The sequence below is a fragment of the Hipposideros armiger genome, unplaced genomic scaffold, assembly GCF_001890085.2.
Source record: "Hipposideros armiger isolate ML-2016 unplaced genomic scaffold, ASM189008v1 scaffold_859, whole genome shotgun sequence".
In the NCBI taxonomy this organism is placed as follows: Eukaryota; Metazoa; Chordata; class Mammalia; order Chiroptera; family Hipposideridae; genus Hipposideros; species Hipposideros armiger.
Window position 1 is genome coordinate 650,881 of NW_017732209.1, and position 25,943 is coordinate 676,823.

Here is a 25,943-nt window from a genome sequence, read left to right on the forward strand (position 1 = left end):
GAAAGAGAAAATAACGCTTTGTTTTCTATTAAAATCAACAAAATGCAATATATACAGATATCACACAGACCTGGGCCCTGGGAGAGGAGAGTCAGGCCCAGTCAAGCATAGGGAGGAAGGAAGGAGGGGTCAGTTCAGGGCTGGGGAGGGAGCTTCTGGGCCCCATCCCCAGCCATCACTCAATCCTGCCTATGACTACCAGAAGGGAGGGGCGTGCAGTCAGACCTACCCCAGCCCCAATCCCATGAGGAGCAGGACTACACCGAGCTGAGGTCAAGAGTTGGGGGGGGGGGAGGAGGAGAGGAGGAGGAGGAGGAGAAAGAGGAGGGACAGGGAGAAGGGTGGGAGCACACACCACAGGCCTCATCCCACTTTCTGGGGGTTTGAGGCCCTCACCCCCTGCTCGTAGGTGACCCGCTGGCTGATGAGGTATTGAGCGGCTTGCGTGGCCGCGGGGCTGCCTGTGATGGTGACCCGCCGGTTCCGTGTGCCGGGCAGGAACTCGCCCTTCTTGGAGATCTGGATGCGGGCACCTGTCAGCTCCTGGTACTCCACCAACGTCTTGCCCCCCTTGCCCAGGATGGCCCCCACCAGGTTCTCAGGCACCGCAATCTCCACCAGCTCCTTGGCACTCTCGGCTGCCAACTTCTCTGCGGTCAGGAAGCCTCCAGCCGCTCCTGCTGCGGCTGCAGCGGCCACAAGTGGGCCACCCCCTCCACCTGCCCCACCACCCGCCCCGGCCCCAAGGTAGCCGTTGGCGGCTGCGGCCAATGCAAAGGACCCCAGGGCTCCGGGTGGCGGGGGTGGAGGTGGGGCGGCCCCTCCGGCTGGCCCGGCCCCTGCCTCACCCGCGTAGGATGCCAGAAGGTTGGCAGCAGCAGCAGCGGCAGGGTTGGCACCGGCGGCCACAGCAGCCAGGACCCCAGAGGCTGCCGCAGAGTTGAGGCCTAGGCCGAGGGAGTTGGTGTTGTAGCCGTAACTGGCCAGCGTGTTAAGCGCCGTGCTGATGGCCAGCAGGTCGGTGCCGGAGAAGGCAGGCAGGGCGGCAGGAAAGGCGCCCACGCCTGCCAACCCCGCGGGACCCAGCAGGCCGGAGGCTGCAGCGGCGGAGGCAGCGGCCGCCGCAGGCAGCACATCAGCGGGACTGGCGTACGGCGAGCCGGTGGGGTTGGAGTTGGCCACGGGGCCAGCCACGTTGGCGTAGCTGATGTTCAGGCAGCTGCTGCTCTGGGGGTCTTCCTGTACCTTCTGCACGATGGCGCTCACGGCCTTGTGCACTTGCTCGGGTTCACCGCTGACTGTCACCACGCGCTCCTGCAGGTTGATGCCTTCTGGCTTCTGGGACAGCTGCACCCAGGCACCTGACTGTTCCATCACCGCTTTCACTGTGGCGCCCCCCTTCCCGATAATCAGGCCCGCCGTGCTGTTGGGGACGATCAACTTGGCCTGTGTGAGGGGCGAGAGGGAGGGTCTTTAGGGTGGTAATCGGAGCCTGCGCGGTAACATCAGGGTCAATCCCAAACCCTGTTCTCAAGTGTCCCAAATCAGGCCCAGCCAGCCTCTTGGATATGCACCAGTATGGTCCTACTGGTTGTTAAAAAATACTGAAATATTTCCATATTGGTTGGTAAAAAAAAAAAAGATCTAGTACTCCCAAGTCCTCTCAGTAGCCTCTCAGCCACCCTGTATTATGTCCCTGGGTCCCCTGGGACCTCCCTTCCACCAGGCACCTTAAAGACTTAATGGCTGACCCAGTGGGGGCCCACCAAGCTTGCATTGGTGCCGGTGCCCTTCTACAGTATATCAATGAAGTCTTCTGAGTCCCAGCCCCAGAAAAGGCACCATTAGTCTCACTTTACAGATGAGCCACTTGAGGCTTAAGAGGTGAAGGGACTTGCCCCAAGGTCACCCTAATGGTGAAGGAGCTGAAATTTGGCCTCATGGATTCTTGCTCCATTGTGCTTCCTACCCTAGGACATGGTCAACTCGCTTAACCTTTTTCTTGCTGTTATGGGCTGAATTGTTGCCCTCGTCCCCCAATTCATATATTGAAGTCCGGGTAACCCCCTCAGAATATGATGGTATTGGAGATTGGAGCTATAAAGAGGCAATTAAGGTTAAGTGAGGTCATTAGGGTGGTCCCTAATCCACTAGGACTGGTGTCCTTATCAGAAGAGATTAGGACACAGACCCACGCAGAGGAAAGACCAGGTGATGGCACAGGAAGACGGCCATCTACAAGCCAAGGAGAGAGTCCTCAGAAGAAACCAACCCTGCCAGACACCTTCATCCAGGACTTCTAACGTTCAGAATTGTAAGAAAAGAAATTTCGGTTGTTTAAGCCACCCAGTTGGTGGCACTTTGTTATGGCAGCCCTAGCAATTTGATACAGTTGTCTTATCTGTAGAATGAAGATAACACAACCTTACATCTGAGAAGGCAAGGATACAACTGGTCACTTAAATGTGGTGGTCCCTCCTTCTCTGTGGCAGAGCAGCCCATCCTTTGCAGCCACAAAACTGATCAATCTTAATTTCAAAATTAAATGTCTCCTTTCACATCTCCAAGAGCATTTCCACACAGAAATTCCTCCTTCTCAATCCTCTCCACATCCCCTCCGACCTGTGTATTCTAGCCCCTAAGCTATCACCTCCGCATCTCCTCTCTCCACTCAAGCCAGACCCCGAGGGAGCTTGGGAAATTTGTGGCAGTGGTTTGGGTTGTCACAATGATTAGGGGCAGATGTGGGCATTCAGGGAGCAGGGCCACGGATGTTTGCACCCCACAATGTTAGAGTCAGTTCCTCACGATGAAGAACCATCCCAGGTCCTCTATGATTTTTGAATGCCCCCCCCTAGACATCCATGTTGGTGAAAAGTCTGTTTATAAATCTAAGTCCAGAACTGAATTCCATGATACATATAAATACTAAGTATTTTTTTGCATGGTTTTATGATCTACTGAGATTTCCAGGAATACAACTCTCAGTCAATCAAGGGAAGGTTGTACTTTGTTTTGTTCTGAACTTTACCAAGAGTCTTTCATCATTTTAGAAAACCATGACATCAGCAGGAATGCCACTTTTATCATTTAAGTCTCCAACAGTACACTCTGGATCACTGAGTTTGTCACTGTCTCACTCACTTAGGCTATGTTAGGTGTGGGCAACTATTTCGTTATTTCTTCTACTGTGGTGCTGGCTGAGTCTTTACATATTAAAATTAATCTTATTTTATAACAAGTCACCTTCCTTTCATTTATCCTTCATTTAAAAAAAGTCTTATGGGATACAGAAAAAGTACATCCATATAATGGATCTGGCGATCAGCTTAAACGAATGAAGGTCTGATCCATGCTAGAGCATGGATGAACCTAGAAAGCATTATGCTGTGTGAACAAAGCCAGGCGCCAAAGACCACATTTTGTATGAGTCTATTATATGAATGTTCAGAACAGGCAAACCTACTGAGACAGAAAGTAGCTTCATGGTAGCTTAGGGCTGGGAGGGTGGTGAACTGGGGAGGACTGAAGGGTGATAGCTAAGGGGATCAAGATTTCTTCTGGAGGAAATGACATGATCTAAAATTGATTGTGGTGACGGATGCACAACTCCAAATATAATAACACCATTGAATTGCACTTTAAATGGATGAATTCTACACATATGAACTGTATCTCAAAACTGTTAAAAATCTTAGGATCTAGATATGTTTTATATCTATATCTTATAAATAATTTCAGAGAGTAAGCGGGAGTGGGAAAATATTTATAGGAGAAAGAGGACATTGGCTCTGACAAAGCTGAGAGCCACTTGCTGCTGCTCTACAGGCTCTGCTCCCTGTCAATCTCTCTGACTTCAACACTTCCGTGCTGTTCCTCCAACCTGCCAAGTTCCCACCAGACTCAGGACCTTTGTACCTGCTGTTCCCTCACTTGAAATGCTCTTTCCCAGAAAAGAAGGCTCACCCCGCCCTGCATCCAGGTCTTTGCACAAATGCACGTCCTCCAGATAGGCCTTCCCTGACCACCCAATTATCAAAGCCCGTTTATTTGCCTATTTTATGTCTGCAGCATGGATACCTCCAGACATATCCAACTGCTAATCTCACAGCTCTAGTATGATGTTGAATGGACACCTCAGACTTAAAGTCCAAAATGGAACTCATCTTTCTCCTCAAACATGTTTCTGCCACGGTCTTCCTCATTTCAGTACATGGAAAATGCATCCTTTCACTTCTCAGGCCCAAGACTTAGGCGTCTTCTTTTCCCCTCACACTCAACATCCAATCAGCAATGCTGTTGGCTCTTCCTTCAAAAATATATCCTAGACCAGGGGTCGGCAAACTGCGGCTCCGTGAGCCACGTGCGGCTCTTTGGGTACGTTCCATCTCAAAAGTTTGCGGACCCCTGGAAGAGCCAATCCTGTCCCTCACAACAATCGAAAAATTATTCCAGAGCCACAAATATATTTTTACATAATCACCATTATATGAATAATATCCTTTAAAAATTTTATAAATGAAACTATGATAATTTTATTTTCATTTGCAATTTTACTTCAGAGCCACATGCTCGTGAGCCTCGGTTTGCTGACCCCAGGCGGCTCTTCCATCTCAAAAGTTTGCCAACCCCTGTCCTAGATTATTCTAGATCGAGGGAGACTAATCAGGGACAACAACCAAATACAATGAGTGAACACTGACTGAATCTTGGATGGAAAAATATGTAATCTATAGACATAAAAGACAGTTTGGGGCAATCTGAATATAGATTTTTGTTAAATAATAGTATGGAATTAGTATTGCTTTGGTAGGTATGATAATAGTAATATAATAACACAGGAGACTGGCCTTGTTCTTGGGAGATATATGCTGAAGTATTGAGGGGTGAAGAGTCATGAGGCCTATAACTTATTTTCAAATGGATCAGCAACAAACAAACAAATAAACAAAAAGCAACTTCTGTGTGTGTGTGTGTGTGTGTGTGTGTAGATATAAAGCAAATGTTAAAAATTAGTGAACCTAAGTGCAGTGTGTAGGTAGTTCATTGTACTATTCTTTGAATATTTTCAAAATAAAACGTTATGAGAAAAAATATACCGGGGGTGCCAAAAAAAAATGTTTACAAGCAGATACTTAGATCAGCGTTGCTCAAGCAGTAGTTTGACATAATCAGAAGTATCTGGACGCTGATGGTGACTTTGAGTACCTGTTGTAATTGCAGAAGTCAAACATGACTTGGATTTATCTTTTGTTATCGGTATATATTGAGTATTACAATTTCAATACAGTTTTCCTCTCTCAAAATGTGTGTACATTTTTTTGGCACCCTTTGTATATGCCCCAGTACTCCCTTTCCCTCTTTTCTGCTTGATTTTTCTTCATGGCACTTTCACTCTCTGACATGCTATACATTTTACTTATTTACTTATTTTCTGTTTCTGATAGAAGATTTACTATCTTCTGTTTCTGTTAAGAGAATTTAAGATCCACAGGGCAGAGGTTTTTTTGTACTGTTTACTCCGGGGTTCTCAGTGCCCAGAGGAGTGCCTGGTACACACTCAGCAAAGGGTGGGTGACTGATGGGTGGATGAAAGAATGAATGACAATATGCCCACAGGACCAAGAAGGAATAGGACTGGGTGGAGGCAGCCAGATGTATCTTACCTGGTGGTGTATATGTTTGTATAGCATGATGCTGTGCATTTGGGTAGCCAAACTCAGCCGGATCTGAGTTTTCTAGGTTAACTGGACATTCTGATTTGTCAAATGTAAAGCATCCTAGTTTTTAGGTTTTTTGTTTTGTTTTGTTTTGTTTTAGCTGAGCCATTCTGCCACCTGTTGGCAGCTCAGCGGCAGCTCAGCTCGGGCCAGGACTCGAACCGCTGTTGCTCAGAGCAGATACTCTTGAGCGAGCTCTTAACCAACTGAGCCACTCGGCCGGTCCTCCTAGTTTTTAAACGTTGGCAACCACTTCAAAATGTCTAAGGAGCAAAAGCAAGTGCCTTCATCTCTCTGTGCACACATATCCCTGAAAAGCTGCCTTGGACTTTGCGGACACCTGCTCAGGCTCAAATCCTGGCTCCACCACTGATGCTGAGCAAGAGACTTAATTTGAGAGTCAGTTTTCTCATCTGTAAAATGGGGATATTCACATTTCCTTCAGACGATTATTATGAGGCCCAGTAGAGAACATGCATGAAATGAAGAGCTTAAAATTCAAGCACGGCCACAATTAACTAGAATTGAGTATGAAGGTCCTTCAGGTGATTCGCAGAGCCTACCACTGCCAGGTTATAACTGGCTACCTCGCCTCAATCATGTTTCTGCTTGGCCCCTGTGGGCATGTCATCATCCATTCATTCAAAAGCAACATTTGCTGAGCACATATGATGTGTCAAGCGCAGGGTGCCGTGTGAATGTGCAATTAATATGTGCTCAAAGTGGGTACTCAAGAAATGGTTGTTGTCATTGTTACCTCATGGGCAGACCTGAATTTAAATCCCACATCTGTGTCACAGTCACTGTGGAAAATTGTCTGGCAGTTTTTTGAAAAGTTAAACAGATTTATCCTGTGACCCAGCAATTCCACCTCTAGGTATACACCCAAAAGAACTGAAAACATATGTCCACACATATGTTCTTTAGCAGCATTATTCATAGTAGCTAAAAAGTAAAAACAATCCAAATTTCTATCAATTGATGAATAGACAAAATGTGATATATCCATACAATGGAATATTATTTGACCATAAAAAAGAATGAAGTTTTGATATGTGCTATAATATGGATGAATCTTGAAAACATTATGCTAAGGGAAAGAAGCCGGACACAAAAGCTCACAAAATATCATTCAATGTATATGTAATAACCAGAATAGGCAAATCCATAGACATAAAAAATAATTAGTGGGGGCCGGCCGAGTGGCACGTTGGTTAAGAGCTGGCTTGGGACACCACAGAGGACCCCGGTTCAGATCCCACATATGAGGGCCAGTGACACTGCCCTCTACAGCTAAGATGCTGAACAACAGCTCAACCTGGAGCTGGGCTGCCGTGAATCACTGGCAACAGCTAGGCTGCAGCCACTGCTGCAGTGGGTTGCCATGGGCTACCGTGTGTAGCCAGCAGCCAGCGTGAGCGGCCAGCAGCCACAGTGAGTGGCTGTCCAGAAGCCGGCGACTGATCTGCCTCGCCAGGGAAGAGCGCAATGATGGTGCCAACTTGGGCCAGTGAAGCAACGTCCTCCACAACTAGACTGAAGAACAAAACGACAGCAACTTGTCTGTTCCCCTTCCCCCAATTCCCCAATAAAAATCTTAAAAATAATAATAATAATAATAATTAGTGGTGGAAAGGAGCCGGGCGGGGGCCCAAGGTGAATGGAGAGTGACTGTTAATGGGTATTGGGCTTCTTTTTGGGGGTGGTGAAAATGTTTTGGAATGAGACAGTAGTGATCAATGCACAACTCTATGAATATACTAAAACCACTGAATTATATATGCTTTAAAATGGTGAACTTTACAGTATGTGAATTATATCTCAATATAGCTGTTATTTTTAAAAAATCATAAGAAAACAGAAATCTGAGAAGTCAAGGGGATAGAGCAGAAGAATGTACAAAACTAGATCTAGGAGCAAAGAGGTATTTAGTATGTGAGACAGCATTTCAGAGCAAAGGGGCAAAGATGGGGCCTCGTCATCCAAGAAACTCTGACCACCAAGAAATGGTAAAAGCAAGTGCCTTCACCTCTCTGTGTTTCAGTTTCCTCATCTCCAACACTGATATAACTATAGCTACTCCATACAGTTATTGGGAATATTCAGTGACTAACGTGACTGTCGAGTGCCTGGCACATGGGAAACCCTCAGAAAACAGCTGCTTTCAGACTGTAGAACCACAGCATCTTCAAGAGATCTGCAGGGGCAGTTTCATAGAATCCTGGAGTCCCAGGATGTTAGAACAGTAGAATCTTAGAATAATATATGCTTAGAATCTTGGAATCACAGAGCCAAGGAACTGTAGGAGTTTTAGAGCCAGGAAGACCTCAGAGACCATCTGTCCCAGTGAGTTGCAAGTTTAGAGATTTTTAAATAATAGTAACAACAACAATAGCAGCAGTAACTAACAGTGCTTACCATATACCAGGCACTTTTCTAAACTTTCAGATAGTAACTTACTTCATCTTAGCCATAACCCTGACAAGGAAGGTACTATTATCATCATATTTTATAGATTGCAAAACAAAGGCACAGTGAGGTTCAGTAACACACTCAAGATCATACAGAGAGTGGGTAACAGCCGTGATCTGATCCCAGGCCAGAATCTATGTTCAGGTTCCCAGGCCTTAGTCCAAGAAATTCTGATTCAGGGCTGGGACCCTGGAATATGCATTGTAAGCTACTAGATAATTCAGATACCAGTAAGGGTGGCAAACTAGTGGTCCTCAGGCCATAACCAGCCCATAGCCACACGATGTTTTAAACATGGAGCTGACCTTTAAAAATCAATTGATTTCAGGGCTGGCCAAGTGGCACATTGATTAAGAGTTGGCTTGGGGGCCGGCCGAGTGGTGCGATGGTTAAGAACTGGCTTGGGATGCCAGAGGGCCCCGGTTCGGATCCCACATATGAGGGCCAGTGATACTGCCCTCCACAGCTAAGATGCTGAACAACAGCTCAACCTGGAGCTGGGCTGCTGTGAGTTGCCGGCGACGGCGTAGGCTGCAGCCCCTGTGGCAGTGGGTTGCCATGGGCTACCGTATGTAACCAGCAGCAAGCGTGAGCGGCCAGCAGCCGCAGTGAGCGGCCGTCCAGAAGCCGGCGACTGATGTGCCTCGCCTGGGAAGAGCGCAATGATGGTGCCAACTTGGGTCAGTGAAGCAACATCCTCTACAACTAGACTGAAGAACAAAAGGACAACAACTTGTCTGTTCCCCTTCCCCCAATTCCCCAGCACTGTTCCCATACCCACAATTCCCCAATAAAAAAAAAATTAAAAAAAAAAAAGTGTTGGCTTGGGATGCCAGCTCTGAGCAGCAGGACCCCAGTTTGGATCCCACATTAGGGCCAGTGACACTGCGCTCTCTACAGCTAAGATGGTGAACAACAACTGGACCTGGAGCTGGGCTGCTATGAGTCACCAGTGGCGGCATAGGCTGCAGCAGGGCTGCAGTGGGCTGTCGTAAAGCTACTGTGAGTGGCTGGCAGCCGGCGTGAGCGGCCAGCAGCCAGCATGAGCTGCCAAGAGCCGCCGTGAGTGGCTGTCCAGTGGCCGGCGAGCGACTGCCTCACCCAGGAAGAGCGCAATGATAATACCAACATGGGCCAGTGAGGCGACATCCTCCACAACTAGACTGAAGAACAAAAAAGGACAGCAACTTGTCTGTTTCCCTTCCCCTATTACCCAAGAAAATCTTTTGAAAAATTCAGTTGATTTCAAATATTTCTTGGCTTCTTTTGAAAAATTTGGAAGATATAGCAACACTATGTCCACATTCCCAAAGGGCAAGAATCAAGTGGAGTTGAGTAGCGGTTGTCCCCTTTAAGAGATGGCATTATAGCTTTATGATGAGGCCACAGTCCTCAATCCTTTACGTTCCCTTTGTGAATCCTGGAGGCATTTCAATTTATAATCCCTGGCTTGGCCTGCTTCCACACTGTAAAAAGGGAAACTGAGGATTATGGAAGGGAAGAAGACTTAGAGTAACACAGCAAGTCCAAGACAAAAAGGGAATAGACAGACCTATCTCCTGACTCAAAAATCCCATAACAATAACAATAGCTAATATTTTTTGAGAACTTTCTATGCATTGGGTACATGCTAAGTGCTTTTCAAACATCAATGAACACTAACTACCACCCTTAAGCAGGTACCAGATAAATCTCATTTTACAGATGAGAAAATGAAGTATGGAGAAATCAAGTCACTTGCTCAAGGTCACACAGGTAAGAAGTATCAAAGTAAGAGTCAATGCAACATCTGACTCCAGAGCCTGAGCCTTCAGCCATTAGCTCTATAATTCTTTGGAGCCCCCACGTTTAATAAGGCAGAGGAAAAATCCTGGTTCTATAACCTTTCGACGCCACTATCTCAGAGTTCCTTTGGATTAGGGGGCGGGGTGGGAGGCTGAGGCACAGATGGTGCTTACCCCATTTTCTCTGCAACATGTACAAACTCTTGATGAACTCTGGGCCCCTTGTGGCCACAACCAAGGTAGCCTCCCTGTAAACTGTGGGTAAACTGTGGCCTGCTGGTGGGAAAGGATTCGGAAGAGGCCTGGCAGGGCGCATGGAGAAGAGCCGCTTCAGCACCAAGGACAGCACCCGAGCGCGCTCCAGGCCCCAGGCCCGCAGTCTTTTTTGGGAGAATCCTCTGAGCCGCATTCTTCCAGAGCTTTCGGCCCACCGTTTCCCCACGAGCTTGGAGAACTCAGTCTGTGGTCTCCTCCACCTCAGGGCAACAAAATTTCCAAGAATTCCAGATTCCTTTTACAGAGGCTCTCTCTCTTGTCTTTGCTTCTAGGCAGACGGTAAGAAACCCTCACAAGTGGCCTGTTCGGCCTGCCCGGGGCTTCTCGCCCCTTTGCATCGTGCACGCGTGCAAATGGGAGCCAAGACGAGAGAAAACTGGGAGTGTGCGCAGCCAGCCCCGCGTTCCCCTCCCCTTTTGCCCCCTCCCCTCAGGACCGCTGTCAGGGGCTTTGCAGCAAGCCCACCTGCCCGGTGAGTACCGTGGTCATGGCAACTGGAGAGACCCGGAAAGCGATTGGTCCGTTCCCTGCTACGCCCCTACGCCACCGCTTCCCTGTAACTGAGGCAACCGAGAGGCTCTGCCCTTCTATCCTGTGTAGGAAAGGGAGCTGCTCCCACTCTGGCTAATGAAACGTCATTTCTCCAAAATGGTGGCTACTCCCATACAGTAATTAATGAAGAGGGGCACTATGAGAGGCCGTTTCTAAACTCTTCTAGATGTGGAAAGGCTGTCGCTGAGGTCATTTTCAGCGAGAACAGGAAGTGGGAGGCAGGTTGCTCCGAGGGACAACGGGATGAGGTGGAGGGGGAAGAGGACCTGGAGTCCCTGGAAGAGGGGATAAGTAGGGGTGTCTTGGCCAAATACTCCTAAACCTTCACTCTCTCTCTCTCTGAATCAGGGTGGTCTGGAGTCCCCAGACTGACTCTCTAGTAATAAGAGTAATAATAATAATAAATAATAATAATAACCACTACTACCACGTATTTGATTGATAAATATTTTATCCACATTATCCCATTGACACCCCATAGTAATCCAGTAATGGGAGAAGGGTCTTTTCCTGAACCTCACCAGCTTCCAGAAACCCATTCTGTCCCCGCTGACCTGCTTGGCTCTGTCAGGGTTCATCGTGGTTTGGGGTTGAAGGATGTTGACCACCTCAGGTTTGGTCATCGCTTGTGGGATTTCTCGGACCTTCTCAGCAATAAAGCTGTGCACAGCATTCAAGGCCTCTGCTGTGCCCTGTACCAGGCATACTCGCTCTGTGGTTCCTGTTGAACAAGGAAGAGAGAGGGCACACTCATCAGACAGGAATGGGGACATTCCTGAGAGAGAGGCCCTGTTTAATGTAAAGAGAAAACGGGAGGTCTAGAGAGTGGTCACGTGGTAAGCCTGGGCAAGTTGGCATGGGCTCCCAGGCCACGGTGGGTAGCTGGGATCCCTGTTTTATAATCTGTACTTCATTGCCCTCCCCTAATACAACCCCAGGGGATGAAGAATGATGCTTAAGTGCTTTGCGATGCCCACAGCAGCCCTGGGCAGGGGAGACAGGGCTCAGCTGCCTCTTCTCAGTTCTTGCTGGCTCCCGGTTGCTTTGGCAACCATTCACTCACTCCCCCTTCTAGAAGCAGAGAGCTCAGGCCTGCAACGGTTGCCACAGTAACTGGAACCCCCTTATCGGTCTGGCTGGCCGGGTCCTCAGCCCACCCCCAGGGGGACGAAGGACGAGGCCCCGTTGCCATGGCAACCCCTGAAAGCCTGCAGCGAAGGCCTCTGGGCTTTTGGAGAAGATGGGGAAGGGCTGGGGGATGGGGGAGACAGAAGAGAGGCCGGAGTGCCTGCTTGGACCCACCAGATGGAGGGCTGAGGGGTGGGGGAGGGCAGGGGTGTGGATAGGGGTGAGCAGAGTGGGTCAAAGGCAACTCGTGGAAGAGCGAGGACTGGGAGACTGGGTGTCTTTGCTGGAGATTCTCCAGATATTGGCTGTGGTTCTGACCTGGACATCCTTACTACATATGTGTGTGTGTGTGTGTGTGTGTGTTGGGGGTCAGTGGGGAGGAGAGAAGCTAACTCTGGGTGGTGGTGGCATACATGTGTGTGGGAGAGAGACTCTGGGTGACACTGTGAGTATATCTGTGAGGCTGTTTGGTTGAGTGGGGTGCGTGTGTGTGTGTGTGTATGTATGGACATGCATGAGTGTGTATACTTGGGCAGGACTGGCCAAATGATCTACATCTGGGTGTATAAGAGAAAGAGTGGGAGAGCCAGATATAAACAGACTGTATGACACAGTGATTCCAGGAAAGATGTTTGTGTGTATGTACTCTTGTGTGTGAGAAAGACTTTGGGTGTTGCTGTGATATTCAAGGTTATACTATTTGTGATGCTGAGCTGAGAGTATGTGAGAGTTTAAGAGAAAGAAACAAAGAATCTCACAAAGTGACACTGAAGCTGTGTGATGAATGCATACCACTTTGAGACTGTATGACTGTGTGTTTGTGCATGTGCGTGCACAGCTGTGTAAGGGAGATGACTAGACACCTCTATTTGGATGACAGGTGTGTGGTGTGTGTGACCACGTGTGAGTGTGTGTATAGAAACCGACAAGACTATGGCTGATGGGTGTGAATATGAGAAAGAAAGAGAACAACAGGCCGACTCAGGTGTCAGGATGTAGGACTATTTGGAGGACTGATGTGTATGTGTGTTTAAGTGTATGTATTACAGCCAGACAAAGGACACTCGACTATGCCTGGTGGGTGTGAGAATGTCAGTGCGTGGGTGAGTGGGCCGTGTTTGGTGTGTAGAGCGTGTGTGTGACTCTCCCTGGGTGGGACTCTGTCTGTAGGACCAGTTAGCTCCCTGGTTCTGTAAAAGGTCTTGAGTGTGTGCCAGACTCTGTGTACCTGCATGTCTGGGACACGTGGGGTGAGTGTCCAGTGTCCTGTGGGCATCCTAGTGCAGTATGCTGGTGTTACTACTCTGACTCCTCATTTGCTACCTCTCAGCCTGGCATGCCTGTCTCACCATGTGTCTGGGTGTCACTGTCTTGGGTCGCTTGTATAGTTGATATCCTCCATCTCCTTTGGGCCGCTGCTCCTCACTCTTACTCCCCCCCACCCCAGAACAATGGCTTGGTCTGAGCCAAGGGTGAGTCAGCGTGCAGGCTGCCTCCGTCTGGGTGTAAATAGGAAAGGGTGTGGGTCAGGGTGGGAACTGGGGGGGTGGGGTGGGGTGGCCCCAGGGAGAGCCTGGATGAAGTGGCCAGGCTCTCCATCTCCACAAGGCTTCCTTCCAGCTCAGGGAGTCTGTGGTCTCCCACCCGCTTGTAGTTCATAACCCGGGTCCACAGGGGTTTTGTGGGGCTCTGTGAAACTCTGAAAGAATGTCCAATAATAACAGCTGGTGCTTACATAACACCAAGTACCACACACTGTTCTAAGCACTTTATATATATTTGTTCACTTTAATATATGAGGCAGGTAATATTATTATTTCTGACTTGCTGCTGAGGACACTGAGGCACGGAGAAGGTTTGGGGTTTGTCCAAGTTCATTCAGCCAATAGTGAAAGATCAGGGCTTTGAACCCAGGTGTTTAGTTTCAGTCTAAACTTTTAACCACTGAGCAACCCTGTGCAAAATTTGGGGTGCGTGGAGTATGTGAGTGTGTGTTGGGATAGAAAGGGAGGCATAAAATGATTGTAGTTTTGCTTTTGTATTTCTGGTCGTATAAAAAACATGTATGAATTTATTAAGTAATCACTTAAGATTTTGCACTTAGGCACCTATATGTTATAAGTCAATAAAATATTTTTTAAAAATGTGTGCGTCTGTGTTTTCCTTCTGGGAAAGGGGTCCTGAGCTTCAGGCAGATGTGAAAAATCAGAAGAGAAGTTTAGACTCATGAGGGTGTCTGGGTGAGGGCACAGGTGTCTGTGTGGCCTTGGGCAGATACCTGCCTCTTTCTGGGTCTCGGTTTCTCCATGTATGACCCAGAAGGATTGAATCTGGGGCTTGGAGGGGACAAAGGAGGGGACCCCTTTGTGTGTTCTGCTCCTCCCTTGGGGTTAAGAGCTAGGTAGGTTTTTGTTTCGTGTAGTAGACACATAAGTGCAGTGTGTGTGTTGTCTGTCTGTCTGTCTGTCTGTCTGTGTGTTTGTGTGTGAACCTACTAGGCTCAGAAGATCCTTTTCTATTTCTCCATTGTCATTTCTCACCTGTTTGCTATGCTCCAGCCACACTGAAGAAACTACCCCCCGTCCAGCCTTTGAATATACTATTTCATCTTCCTGGAGCCCCCCTCACTGCTCTTTATCTAGCTCACTCTTACCTATTATTCTGGGCTCAACCTCCGAAGGCTGAATGGCATGCCCATCTGGGCTCCCACCATCCTCTGGGCTTCCCAGTCCTAGCCCTGACCACTCTGGGCTGTCAGTAGTGTTTGGTCTACGTTGCCTACTGAAATGTGAGATTCGAGAAGGCAAGTCTGGGACGTCTCAGTCATTGCTGTGTCCCCATCTCTATCCAGCACAGAGCTGGCATCAAGGAGGTCCTCAGAGAACATGTGTTGAATGAATGAATGAAAGGGTTTCAGCCAGGAGCAGAAGGAAATACGCTATTTGTCTCAAGCAGTAGCATCTTATTTCTTGTGTTCCTGTGGGTCCTGGGAATTCCTAGGGACAGGACTAGGATGTAGGGGGCTGTGTCCTGTGTCTGAGTCAGGAGCCAGCCTGCGCCATATGATCTGGAGCAGGGACGTGGGCTGGCTGCAGGTCCAAGGGCTGGAGAGAGATGCTGGCTTATGTTGTTTGTCTGAATTGTGTTTGTCCCAGGAGAGTTAACGACTGTCCCATCCTCTGGGATTCTCAGCTGCTTGGTCTGTGGGGTGTGTCACTGAGTTGGGAGGGGACGATATAGCTCATGTCACAGAATGTGATCCAGGGGCAAGGAACCAAGTGTCCTCGGATGAATGTCCCAAGAAGAGGTTTTATCTGTACCTTGTGGGCTGGAGGAGTGTGGGGGAAACTGGGCCAGGGTGGAAGAGAAAAGGGGGGTTTGCCTGGTTCCCTGGACTGTTCTCTAAACCTCTTGCCAAAGCTGCTTAGTGAGATGGTTGGTGGGTGGGATGAAGGGAGGAGAGGGGGAAGAGAGAGAGAGAGAGAGAGAGAGAGAGAGAGAGAGAGAGAGAGAGAGAGAGAGAGAGAGAGAGAGACTATGAATATATGAATGTGTTCTGACCCTGGGCTCCAGCTCTGGTGTTTGACCTAAAAAAATCCAAGGGATTAAGGATGAACTAGAACCAAAGCCAAGCCAAAGATGCAATTCAGGGGGGCCTTCCCTGGATTCCTAGACGTCGAAGCTCAGGCACTGGTCTTGGGAGGGAAGATATAGAAGGGTGAGAGATATTAAGGGGGATTAGAAACAGCGCAGGGGCCTTGAAAAATGTAGGGTTGGGGGGCAGGAGACAGAGCTGGAGGAGAGGCAGAAAAAGGGCTGCATTTGAAGGGAGGACAAAACAAGACACAACAAGAGGGAGCTGAGGCTTAGGAGAAGGAGAGAAACATAAAGGTAGAAATGGGGGAGCAGAGGCAAAAAGAAATGAAGGTTAACCCCAGCAGAGAATGACCCCACTGCGGGGTGCTACTGAATATTGGTCGAATGGGTGATTGAATAGAAAGGGAGAATTGGATAGCAAGAGAAGAAACATGAGAGAATATGAGAGGTGGATGGAAATGAAAATATGGGGAACGAGATGGGAAGACAGAAAGGGGGGAAAAAAGGAGAGAGGGAGGGGGAAAAGCAGAGACAGACAGACCCAATGGGAGACTAAGAGAAGAGGTGGGGGATATCCACACAGAAGCAGAGAGATGGAGTAAAGAGAGGGGCTGATGGGAGTAGAGACTAAAGGAACAAGAGGTGGGCAAGTCAGAGACAAAATGACAGACACATAAAGATGACCCAGACAGGGAAAAACAGTGAGACTCAGATTGGGCAAGAAGGGTAACAGAGAAATCCAAAGGGAAACAGTGGGGGCAAAGGAGTGGGTGTGCGCGTGTAACACGGACGGCTGCCCCCTCAAGCCTGGAGAGACACCCTAACACCTGCCTCCTGCCCACCCCGCCACCAGCTTCTCCAACTGACCCAAAGGGGCAGGTGTGTGGGAAGCGGCACATCTGCCAGCACATCATGCAAATGAGCTCATGAATATGCAGCAAGCCCATTGTCTTGCCCTGCCCCCACCTCCATCTGCTCGGGCCTGGCATGGGGGTGGGGTGGGGGGGCAGCTCTTGTCCTCTCAGGAGGAAGGGAGGTCCTCCACCACTCTCACTTCCCCTTCCCCTTCATCCAGGGCCCAGGTGGGAGGGACAGGAGGCCTGGGGCAGAGTCCTGGGCAGGGGCTTACCCGGATAGAAGTCTTTGGACTTGGAGAGCTTGATGGTGGCTCCTGTCTCCTTCTGTAGCTGCACGATGGTCTGCCCACCCTTGCCAATGATGGAGCCTGCTGCGTAGCTGGGGATCAGCACCTTCAGGAAGTATTCACCTTCCTCTGCAGGGGCACACAGTGGGGGTGGGGTGGGGTCAGGGGGTGGGGGAGGGGTCTTCACCTTTAGAGGATACCCACAGGGAGTTGCTAACATGGGGTGGGCTAGGGAACCACTGGGGTCACAGTAACATACAGGAGCAATGACCATGAGAATAGCAATAAGGAAAATAGTGACGTTCATTTCTTCATTCATTCATTCATTCATTCATTCATTCACATTCCACAAATAGTTACTGAGCACCTCCTTGGCACTGTTCTAGTGAAACAGCCATGAAGAAAGCACACTAAACTCCCTGATTTCGCGGGCAAAATAAAGCCTAAAGAGTTTTAGCAATTCAGTCAAGAGCTTACACAACTACATTCTTCTAGAGAGGGGAGACAGACACTATGGTTTGTGTCAGATGGTGGTAAGTACTAAGAAAACAAAAAAAGGTGGGAAAGGCGATGGGGAGTAGAGGGGCTGCACTGTAAGATCTGGAGCAGGAAAGCCCTCTCAGAGAATGTGGCCTTTGTTCATCAAACACCCTCCAGCACCTAATATGCTCTAGACTCTTCCAAGGACTTACAAATGTGAGTTCATTTAATTTTCACACTGAAACGACGAGAGAGGTACTTAAAAAAAAAACCTGTTCTACAGATGGGAAACAAAGGTGAAGAAATCGTCCCAGTTCTCATAGCTAGTAGGTGGCTGAGATTTGAATGCAACCTGTCTCCAGAGTCCACGCTGTGTCCAGGCTGTGGGGGAGGGTTCAGACCATGTGGCTACGTGAAGAGCAGGTGCAAAGGTCCTGGGGTGGGATTGTCCCTGGGTTGTTTGAGGGGGAGTGAGGCAGCCAGTGTGGCTGGGGCTGAGTGAGAGAGAGAGAGCAGGAGAGTAGAGGGGGTGAGGACTCAGAGGGATGATGGTAGTAGGGGGGTGTTGAGGCTTGTGTACCTGTTGAGGTCTTTGGCTTTTACTCCTAGGGAGATGGGAGTCACGGAGGGCTCTGAGCAGAGGAGGAATGTGATCTGTCTTAGGTTTCAAGAAGATCCCTGACACCTAGGAGGGGAGCAGACTATGAGAAGCAAGGGTGGAAGAGCTAGGAGCCCAGTGAAGTGGTGACTGCAATGGTCCAGGCAGTCTGGGGGAAGCAGCGAGGGGTGAGGGGAGAGGAGGGCTGGACTCTGGAGATGTTTTCAACACTCACTATGGACTCAGCATTTTGCTGAGTGTTTGCAAGCTTTCATCCACTCCTCACAACTTAACAGTGAGGTGAGTAGAAAGAGATCCATTTTTACATAAGAGGAAACTGAGGCATAGAAGGGCTCAGAGAAGGGAAGGCACCAGCCCAAGGTCACCAAGACATTGCTGGGTTGAGAGCCAAATGCACTTTTGCTTAATTCTTGGCCCTCCCTTGCTTAACACCCTCTGCTGCTAGTGGCCCAAGACCACCGTGCTCAGGACAGTGTCAAAGACCTAGAGTTGCCGAGGTGGTGCCAAGGGCGTCGGTGGGGCTTTGTCCATTCTTTGTTATGGACCCATTTTCTTGGTCATGTATGTGTAAAGCGCTTTGCTAATGCAGTCTCAAGGCAAGTGCCTACCCTCTCCTACCTTCTAACCAAACTGCCCCCAAGTCCTTCCAGGGTAAAAATTCTGGAGCCTTCTTGACATAAGTCCCTTGGTGATTTGTCCCCACCCACCTTTCCAGCTTCAGGTCCTCATCTTCCTCTAAGGACACTAGACACACTTTCCATTTTGTTCCTCAAACGTTTCCTCCTCTGTCCCACCTCAGGGCCTTTGCACATTCTCTGCCCAGAACTCCCCTCCCCCACTGAATTCCTCTTGTTCTTCAGGACCTCACTTGAATGTCTCTTCTTGGAGGCTTTCCTTGAACTATGAGGAGGGAATGGCTCTCCCTGTTTCATGCCTTCAGAGCAACGTCTCACAGAAGTCCATTGTGCATCATGTCGCTAGAGCTCACCCTGTGCCCTAGGGCTAGCGTCCAGCATGCAATAAACTCAGTGTCCAGCATTCAATAAACACTGGGGGGTGGGGGGGGAGAAAAGAGGGGAGGAGCCAGGTCATTCGGCTTCCAAAGATGAAGGTCTTCAACCATCCCCTGGTGGTTTTCAACTTTTTCTTTTAAGCAAAGGAAACCTATTTTTAATGTGCTCCCAGGAAATTTCAATATACAGAGCAGATAAAAGAGAAACTGAGTTGGTAAAAGTGGAGGCTGGGCAGGGGGCTGGAAGCCCTGTCCATCACCGCCTGGTCCCTTAAGATGGAAGGTTCTGGGTTCCCTGATGTGTTAAGATGGGGGCTTGGGGGTGAGGGGTTGGATATAGCTGTGCCAGCATGGGGTGGGGGTCCAGAATTAAGGGGTTTCCCTGAGCCCAGGGCAATCCTCTTAAACTTGCCTAATCAGACCATTAAGCCTATTAGCTAATTAGCTCCCCAGGGTACCTTCCCATCAATCATTCTGACCTGCCTGAGTTCACTTTCTTCCCTGGGCTCACTGGGCTTGCCTACCTCTCCCCTAAACCTGTCATAGAGAGGGGGCTAGTTCTCCATCTCTGGAAGGTTCAGGAAGATGGGGAGATGTTCTCACTAGGACTGTCCTCTTTCCTTCTTTGACTCCATCCCCAATCTTCTCTCTAGCTTCCCTCTTGAAGACAGAAGGTATTCATCTGCTCTGAAGAAAACTGGGGAGGTCCCCACACCCCATTTCTTATGCCCTCTCTCTCACATTTTCTAGGTTTTGTCAGAATTTCCAAAGGAAACAGCAGAAAACAGCCCTGGACTGAGCGTGAATGTTGTCACTGACAGGCTGTGAAGCCTTGGGCAAGTCACCTCACCTCTTTGGGTCTGTTTTTCTCATCTGTAAAATGGGGACATGATAGTGTCACCTCATAGAGTTATTGTCATTAATTAAATGATAAACTGTTACATACTTAGGATGGTCTTGGGCACATAGAGCCCTTGAGAATCATTAGGTATTATTATTATTATTAGCATTATTATTATTATTTAGGATGGTCTTGGGCACATAGAGCACTTGAGAATCATTAGATATTATTATTATTATTATTACCTACTTCATGAACACAAGTTCAGTTCTTATCACAGTGCCTGGCACACAGTAAGTGCTCTTTAAACGCAGAAATGAGTCTCTTTAAGATTTGGGGTTTTGTTGGGAAGCAGTAAAAGGACAGCAGACCCCATTTCCTCCATCCCCTCTCCCGCCTAGGGGCTGCCCCAGGCTTTTCCCTGCTTCTTGGAGGAGGAATGTTCTCTCACTGGTGGAACTGACACCCTGCTCCCCTCAACATCTCTCTAGTGCCCGTCGTCCTCATGCCACCTTCTTCAGTGTTGCCCTTCATAAGTCCCACTGTCCTATTATTTCCTTCCTTCTTTCCCTCTTCCTCCCCTTCCTCTAACAAATCCTTCCTGGGCACCCACTATGTGCCAGGCCTTGTTTTAGGGAACAAGACAGTCCGTTTCCTTTATGTCCACTCACTTTTCAAATTTAAATGCATTGACTTAAAGAGGACATTAAAAAATCATTGCTATTAGTCAGAGTTTGGAGGGCTGGTTATTCTTTCCCCCTCAAAGCACATGAATAAAAACATACAACGGTCAAAAAAACAGTGTGTCCATGGATCCCCTTAAACCACCTGGGGGTGCTCAGTGGTTCCTGTATCAGATTAGTAGAAATTTGGAGCCTGTTACTCAAGCCAGTCTCCTAGGGAGAGTGACCGGCTGAGACCTTCTGCCTATAGAAGCTCAGAACTCTAGGCCCGAGGAGTCCCCATTGTGGCCATCAGCCCGGTCCTCTTCATAATCTGCATGTCCTGCATGTCCTTCCTGTTTGAGGGCATGTCCCACTGTGTGAGTCCCAACGCCTCTGGGAAGAAGCCAGGCCTCTACTTCCCAGCCTGCCTTGCACCAAGGAAAGCCACGTGACCTCAGCTGAACCAGAGCCCCCAGACCGCAAACTTCCCACCCTCTTTGAATAACCAAGACTCTGCCTGTGAAAAAGTTCTTCCTTCTACTGAAGCAGAATCTAGATGCCAGAACTTTCCACCCACCCTCACTCGACCCCCCTCTTAGCGCTTTACTCTTAGAGTCCGGGCAGCTCCCTCTACCATGACAGGGACTGAAGAATTAAAGATGCCAGCTTCAGCTCTCCTGATTAACCCATGTCCCTTTGGCTGCAATTCCAAATATTTCCACTTGGGAAGGGGCTGTCTGTCCTCTTCTAGTCATTATGAGTCTCTGGTATCCCCCTTCCTTTTGTGCCCACCCTCAGGATGTGCCCTCCCTGGAGGCTTCCAAAAAGCAATCAATACTTCCCCACACTCTCCCTAAAAAAAGGTTTACCTACCCAAATGACCTGGGGTGCTGTGTTAAGAGTGGCATTTTTTGCTGTCAGAGAGTTGACCCTGAAAAGTGGCTTTGATCTGGGGGGGGGGTTCATTAATGACAAAGGTAGAGCTGAAGAGGTGTATGTTATGGAGGTGTTGTTTTCGGTGACAGTTGTTTTCTGGCGGACCAAAGTTGGGGTGCTGCACGCATGGTACCTGCTCTTGTCTGGGGGTTGGGGTGGAAGCACTGTGTGCTCTATGGAGGTATGAGGAGTCTGGGGTGTGATGTTGATATTGTCATAGGGAGCATGTGAGGATGCTGTTGGTGAAAGACAAGAGATGGTGGGGGTGTGGTGTGGGATGAGTACCACTGAGGAGGGTGGGACGTCTGGCGTGTGATGTCTTTCTGTGAATGATGGTGTTGCCCGTTCGTGTGAGAAATGTAATACAACTGGAGCGTGCATCTGAAGGGATGAGATGTGGAAGGTGCGATGCTGTCTACGTTGTGACACTGTCTCTGAGTGAGAGAAAGGTGGGTGGGGTATGATTTCCTGGGAGTGATTCACCATTGGATGGTGAAACAAGACTATGACATTCTCAGTGGCAATAGTAATAGTAATAATAATAATAATGATAATGATGGTAATAATAACAATAATGATGATGATGATGATGATGGCAGGTTATTGAGTGTTTATCATCTGCCAGGCCTCATGCTATGAGCTTCACATATGCAATCTCATTTAACCCACACGATAGCCTGAGAGGCAAAGTTAGATCTTAGAGCCCCCATTTTCCAGATGAGGAGACTGAGGCTCAGAGCAGTAAAATAACTTGCCTGAGGGTCCCACACCAAGCACTTGGCAGGGATAAGATGAACCCTGGAAGGTCTCCCTCTAGGGCTCTTAAATCCTGGTAACACTGTCTTTGTGTTAAAGAGTGAGGGATCTTGGGAATAAGACCTGGCTTGTGTAAGCTACGTTTGGGGTGTGAGGTGTGTGTGTGTGTGTGTGTGTGTGTGTGTGTGTGTGTGTGTGTGTGTGTGTAGAGCTGCTGTTTCTGTATATGTGGGGGTGACAGAGGTGGGAATATAGTCAGAAGTACAAGGGCCATTCTAGTGGCATCTTTAGAGTTATCATCTGTATGTACATAAGGGGACTCTCTTTGTTACTGTCCCACCAGACTGGGGGCATTTATTTCTCTGAGAACTTCCTGACTAGAGTTTCCATCCAACTCTTCTCCCAAGTCCCCCTGTCCTTAGTGCCTGTCTCCTTCCCAATGGCATCTACATGCCAGTCACAGGGCTCAGAAGCCAGTTTTAACAGCCACCTTCCCCTATATCAGCCTCCGGAAGGCACAGGAGTGGCAGGCTGGTGCCATGGGCAAGAGCTCAATCTGCTCAGTCTGCCACAACTTGCTGTGACACCCCAGCAAAGTCCCTCAGCCCTCTGAGTCTATGTGTGGGGGACACTGAATGGCTTGGCTGAGTCCCTCTGAGCTGAGTCCCTCAGCTGAAAACGGGTTTCACTATAGTGTCTACCCGACTCGGGAGCCAGCCTCCTGAGTTCAAATCATGGCTCTGCCTCCTATTAGCTGGCTGACCTTGGACAAGTTACTTAGCCTCTCTGTGCTTCAGTTTGCCATCTGTAAGATGAATAACATAATAGAATTGTAAGGATTCAATGATTGGTCCATGCCAAGAGTTTTCCATAATACTTCTTGGCACACTGTAGATCATAAACATTAGCCATTATTATAATTTATTGTTATTGTTATTATTATTATTATTATTATTATTATTATATCAGAGTGTTGGAAGAATTAAATGAAATATTGCATGTAAGGCATTAAGCAATTATATTGATAGCTATAATTACTGTTATCATTGTGGTTAGTGTTATTTCCCCATTTTGCAGATGGTAACACTGAGGCTCAGAGAAGGGGTAAGGTTGACCCAGCATTCCAGTCATGAAACTATTATTAGAAGGAGCCCTAACTTTTGAGATGTAAGTCCCAGACCCTTGCCCACACCTGCCCCTGAGTGTTTCTGTAAATGGAGTATTGTCCTTTTGTATCTCTGGGCCTCAGTTTACCTATGGGCCAACAGGAGGGGAGGTGGCAAAGGCTGGAGGAGAGGGTCCCTAAGGATTCATCCTAATTTCCCAGCTGTTGAGGGAGGCAGGAGGCACAGTGGTTAAGCACATGAGCTCTAGAACCAGGCACCCAGAGTTGAATAGATCCCAGCTCCACCATTCATGAGCTGTGTGACTTTGGGCAAGTGGCTTTGTTTCCCTGAGCCTCAGTTTTCTTCATCTAAAAATGCAGCTCAAATCATCTCCCCGGAGGGATGTATTGGGAAATTAACCCATATCTCAGAGCCTGACTCGAAGTAGGTGCCAAGTACTTGGTCCTGATTGTCCTTGGTGGCATCACTTTTGTTAGGTTGTGATCTGATTGATCTGATTTTGAGCATCTCAGCCCCTTTCAGGAAAGGATGGGACCCACCCACACACACCCCCTCAGCCCCCACCCCCAGCGGGGGCGGGGCTGGGCTGCCAGGCTGGGCAGGGACTACCTGGGTCCCAGACCCTCTCCAGGACTGGGAATAGCAGTGGGGCAGGAAGAAGGAAAGGAATTCAGTGGGGCCATATTCATGTGTCTGTTGGGGGTGGGGGAGCAGGAAGAAGGACAGGAAACTCACTCCCAACCCCTCCCCCAACTTCCCTTTCCTCCAGTTTCTGCTGGACACCTTCATAGGCAGCCAGGAGGTCCCCAATTCCTGTCCCACCTGGACAAGGGTGAGGGGGCGCTGGGATGGGAGGCAGAGGCTCGATTTGTGTTCATCTGAAGGCAGGAGGTGGGAGGTCCCCACCCCAGCCACTACAGTGCCTGGCAGTGTGGAAAGGGTGCACTCTGCCTTAGGCCATCCCGCTCCCATCCGGAGGAAAAGGCCAGAGGAAGCTGAGATTTTGGCCAAGGTGACCGCAGGGAGGGGCTTGTCTGCTCTGGGGTCTCCCTCCTTCCAGGGAGCTAATGGACTGGGCTCTAAGGACCCTGACAAAACCTACCTCCTCTCTGAGTCCCCACTGCTGAGACAGACACCTAGTGTTCCCAGCTTGTCTTTCATTCTCTGGTACACATCCCTCCTCAGGTCACACACACACTGAGGGTCTCTCTGGTCTTACACACATATACCTTCTGTGGTGGCAAACATTCAGCCAACTCTCTCTCTCTCTCTCTCTCCCCCTTTCTCTCTCTCTCTCTCTCATCATACACACAGAATCATCCCCACCTTGCTGGTGTCACACACTCAACCATTTCACAGACACCTATCCCCTTGTTACAAATATGCACACACTTGCTTATCATATACACACCCCTTCCCTTTTCATACCCTTTGGGTGTCATATGCACACATATGTTCCTTGTCACACACCCTCGTGAGTTTCACCCACACAGCCCCAGCCTCTCCCTCATCATATCATACACCCACCTTCCCTTGTTACACACCCCCACCTCCGATGTCACTGTTGCACACCTCCATGTGTCACACCCAGCCACAGCCTCTCTGGAGTCACACCCACACCCTTTTCTTGTCACATACCCTCACCAGCTTCTCCTGGTCCCACCCCACCCCAGATATGCCTGTGTCACACACACTAAACTGCTTTCCCCCGATCCACACAGCCTCTCATCGCTCATACCCAGAGCCGGCCCATTCAGTGTCCCCCACACACCTCCTTGCACGTCACACACCCTCTTACTCATGTGTCACACTCTGCCACAGCCCCTTTTGGGGTGACATGCACACAGTTTCCCTTGTTACACATACCCCTTCAAGGGTCTCAAACATGGAGCTCAGCCCCTTTCATGTCACCCTGTCTCTTATACACACACCCTCTTTCCTGTAATATCCATAATCCCTAATGTCACACATCCAGGCCTTACAGGGCCCACACGCACACATGAACACGAACGAACGAACACACACACACACACACACACACACACACACACACACACACACCTGTCCCAGCCATACAATCTCCTACCTAGCTTTACAACCCACCCTTTTCTCCATCTTACCCAACACACCCACCCAGCTTGTCCCCACGCACAATCCCGCCCATGGCCCACACACGCTTCCCTCCGGGACAACCCTTGCTCAGGACATCCCCAGGGAGGGAGGCTGGAAAGCTCCGGGGCCACAGGCCTCCTCTACACCTTCCCTTACCCCCGCCAGGACACGCCAGCCGGGGAACACCCCTGCCCCGAAAGGGTCACATCACACACCCCTCAAGGACACAGACACCAGCTAGGAGGGACCCTCGCCCCCATCCTTTGCGGCCCCCCCCAAGGACACTTACCACCCCCTCCCCCCAACCCTTCTCGTCGCAGACAAAGCTCCCAACCCCGGGCCGCGGCCAGAAGGGGAGGGGGCCCGGACCCTCCCCAACTCTCCTCACGGTTCCCTGGTCTAGGGAGGGGCGCCCTTCCCCTCCCTAGAGCCCTTGCACCTGCCAGTAGGGGAGAGAGGAGGATGGAGAAAGACGAGGCCCCCTGCCCGCTCCGCCACTCCGAGCGCAGCCCTTTCTCACCTCCCGTGTTGCTGCGCTTGGTGCAGACCACCTCGGGGGGTGTTTCGAGGGGCCTCTTGCGGGAATCCTGGGCCTCGGGCTCCATGGGGGGGGCCTGGGGCGGCGGCTGCTGCTGCTGCGGCGGCTGCGGCGGCGGCGGCGGAGGCTGCTGTGGCGGCGGCGACGGCTGCTGGGGAGGCTGGGGTTGCGGCGGCGGCGGCGG

At 49.5% G+C, this 25,943-nt stretch overlaps 1 protein-coding gene across 1 annotated transcript; it reads right to left on the reverse strand.

The window, feature by feature from the left end:
- On the reverse strand, positions 1–25,896 carry NOVA2 (NOVA alternative splicing regulator 2). The gene is made up of 4 exons (XM_019629542.1): positions 25,742–25,896; positions 16,659–16,802; positions 11,359–11,525; positions 1–1,446 (listed from the first exon to the last, which is right to left on the reverse strand). Exons 1-4 carry the CDS (start codon positions 25,824–25,826, stop codon positions 364–366), a joined length of 1,479 nt encoding a protein of 492 aa, XP_019485087.1. The 5' UTR covers positions 25,827–25,896; the 3' UTR covers positions 1–363.
- Between the last annotated feature and the right edge of the window lie 47 nt (positions 25,897–25,943).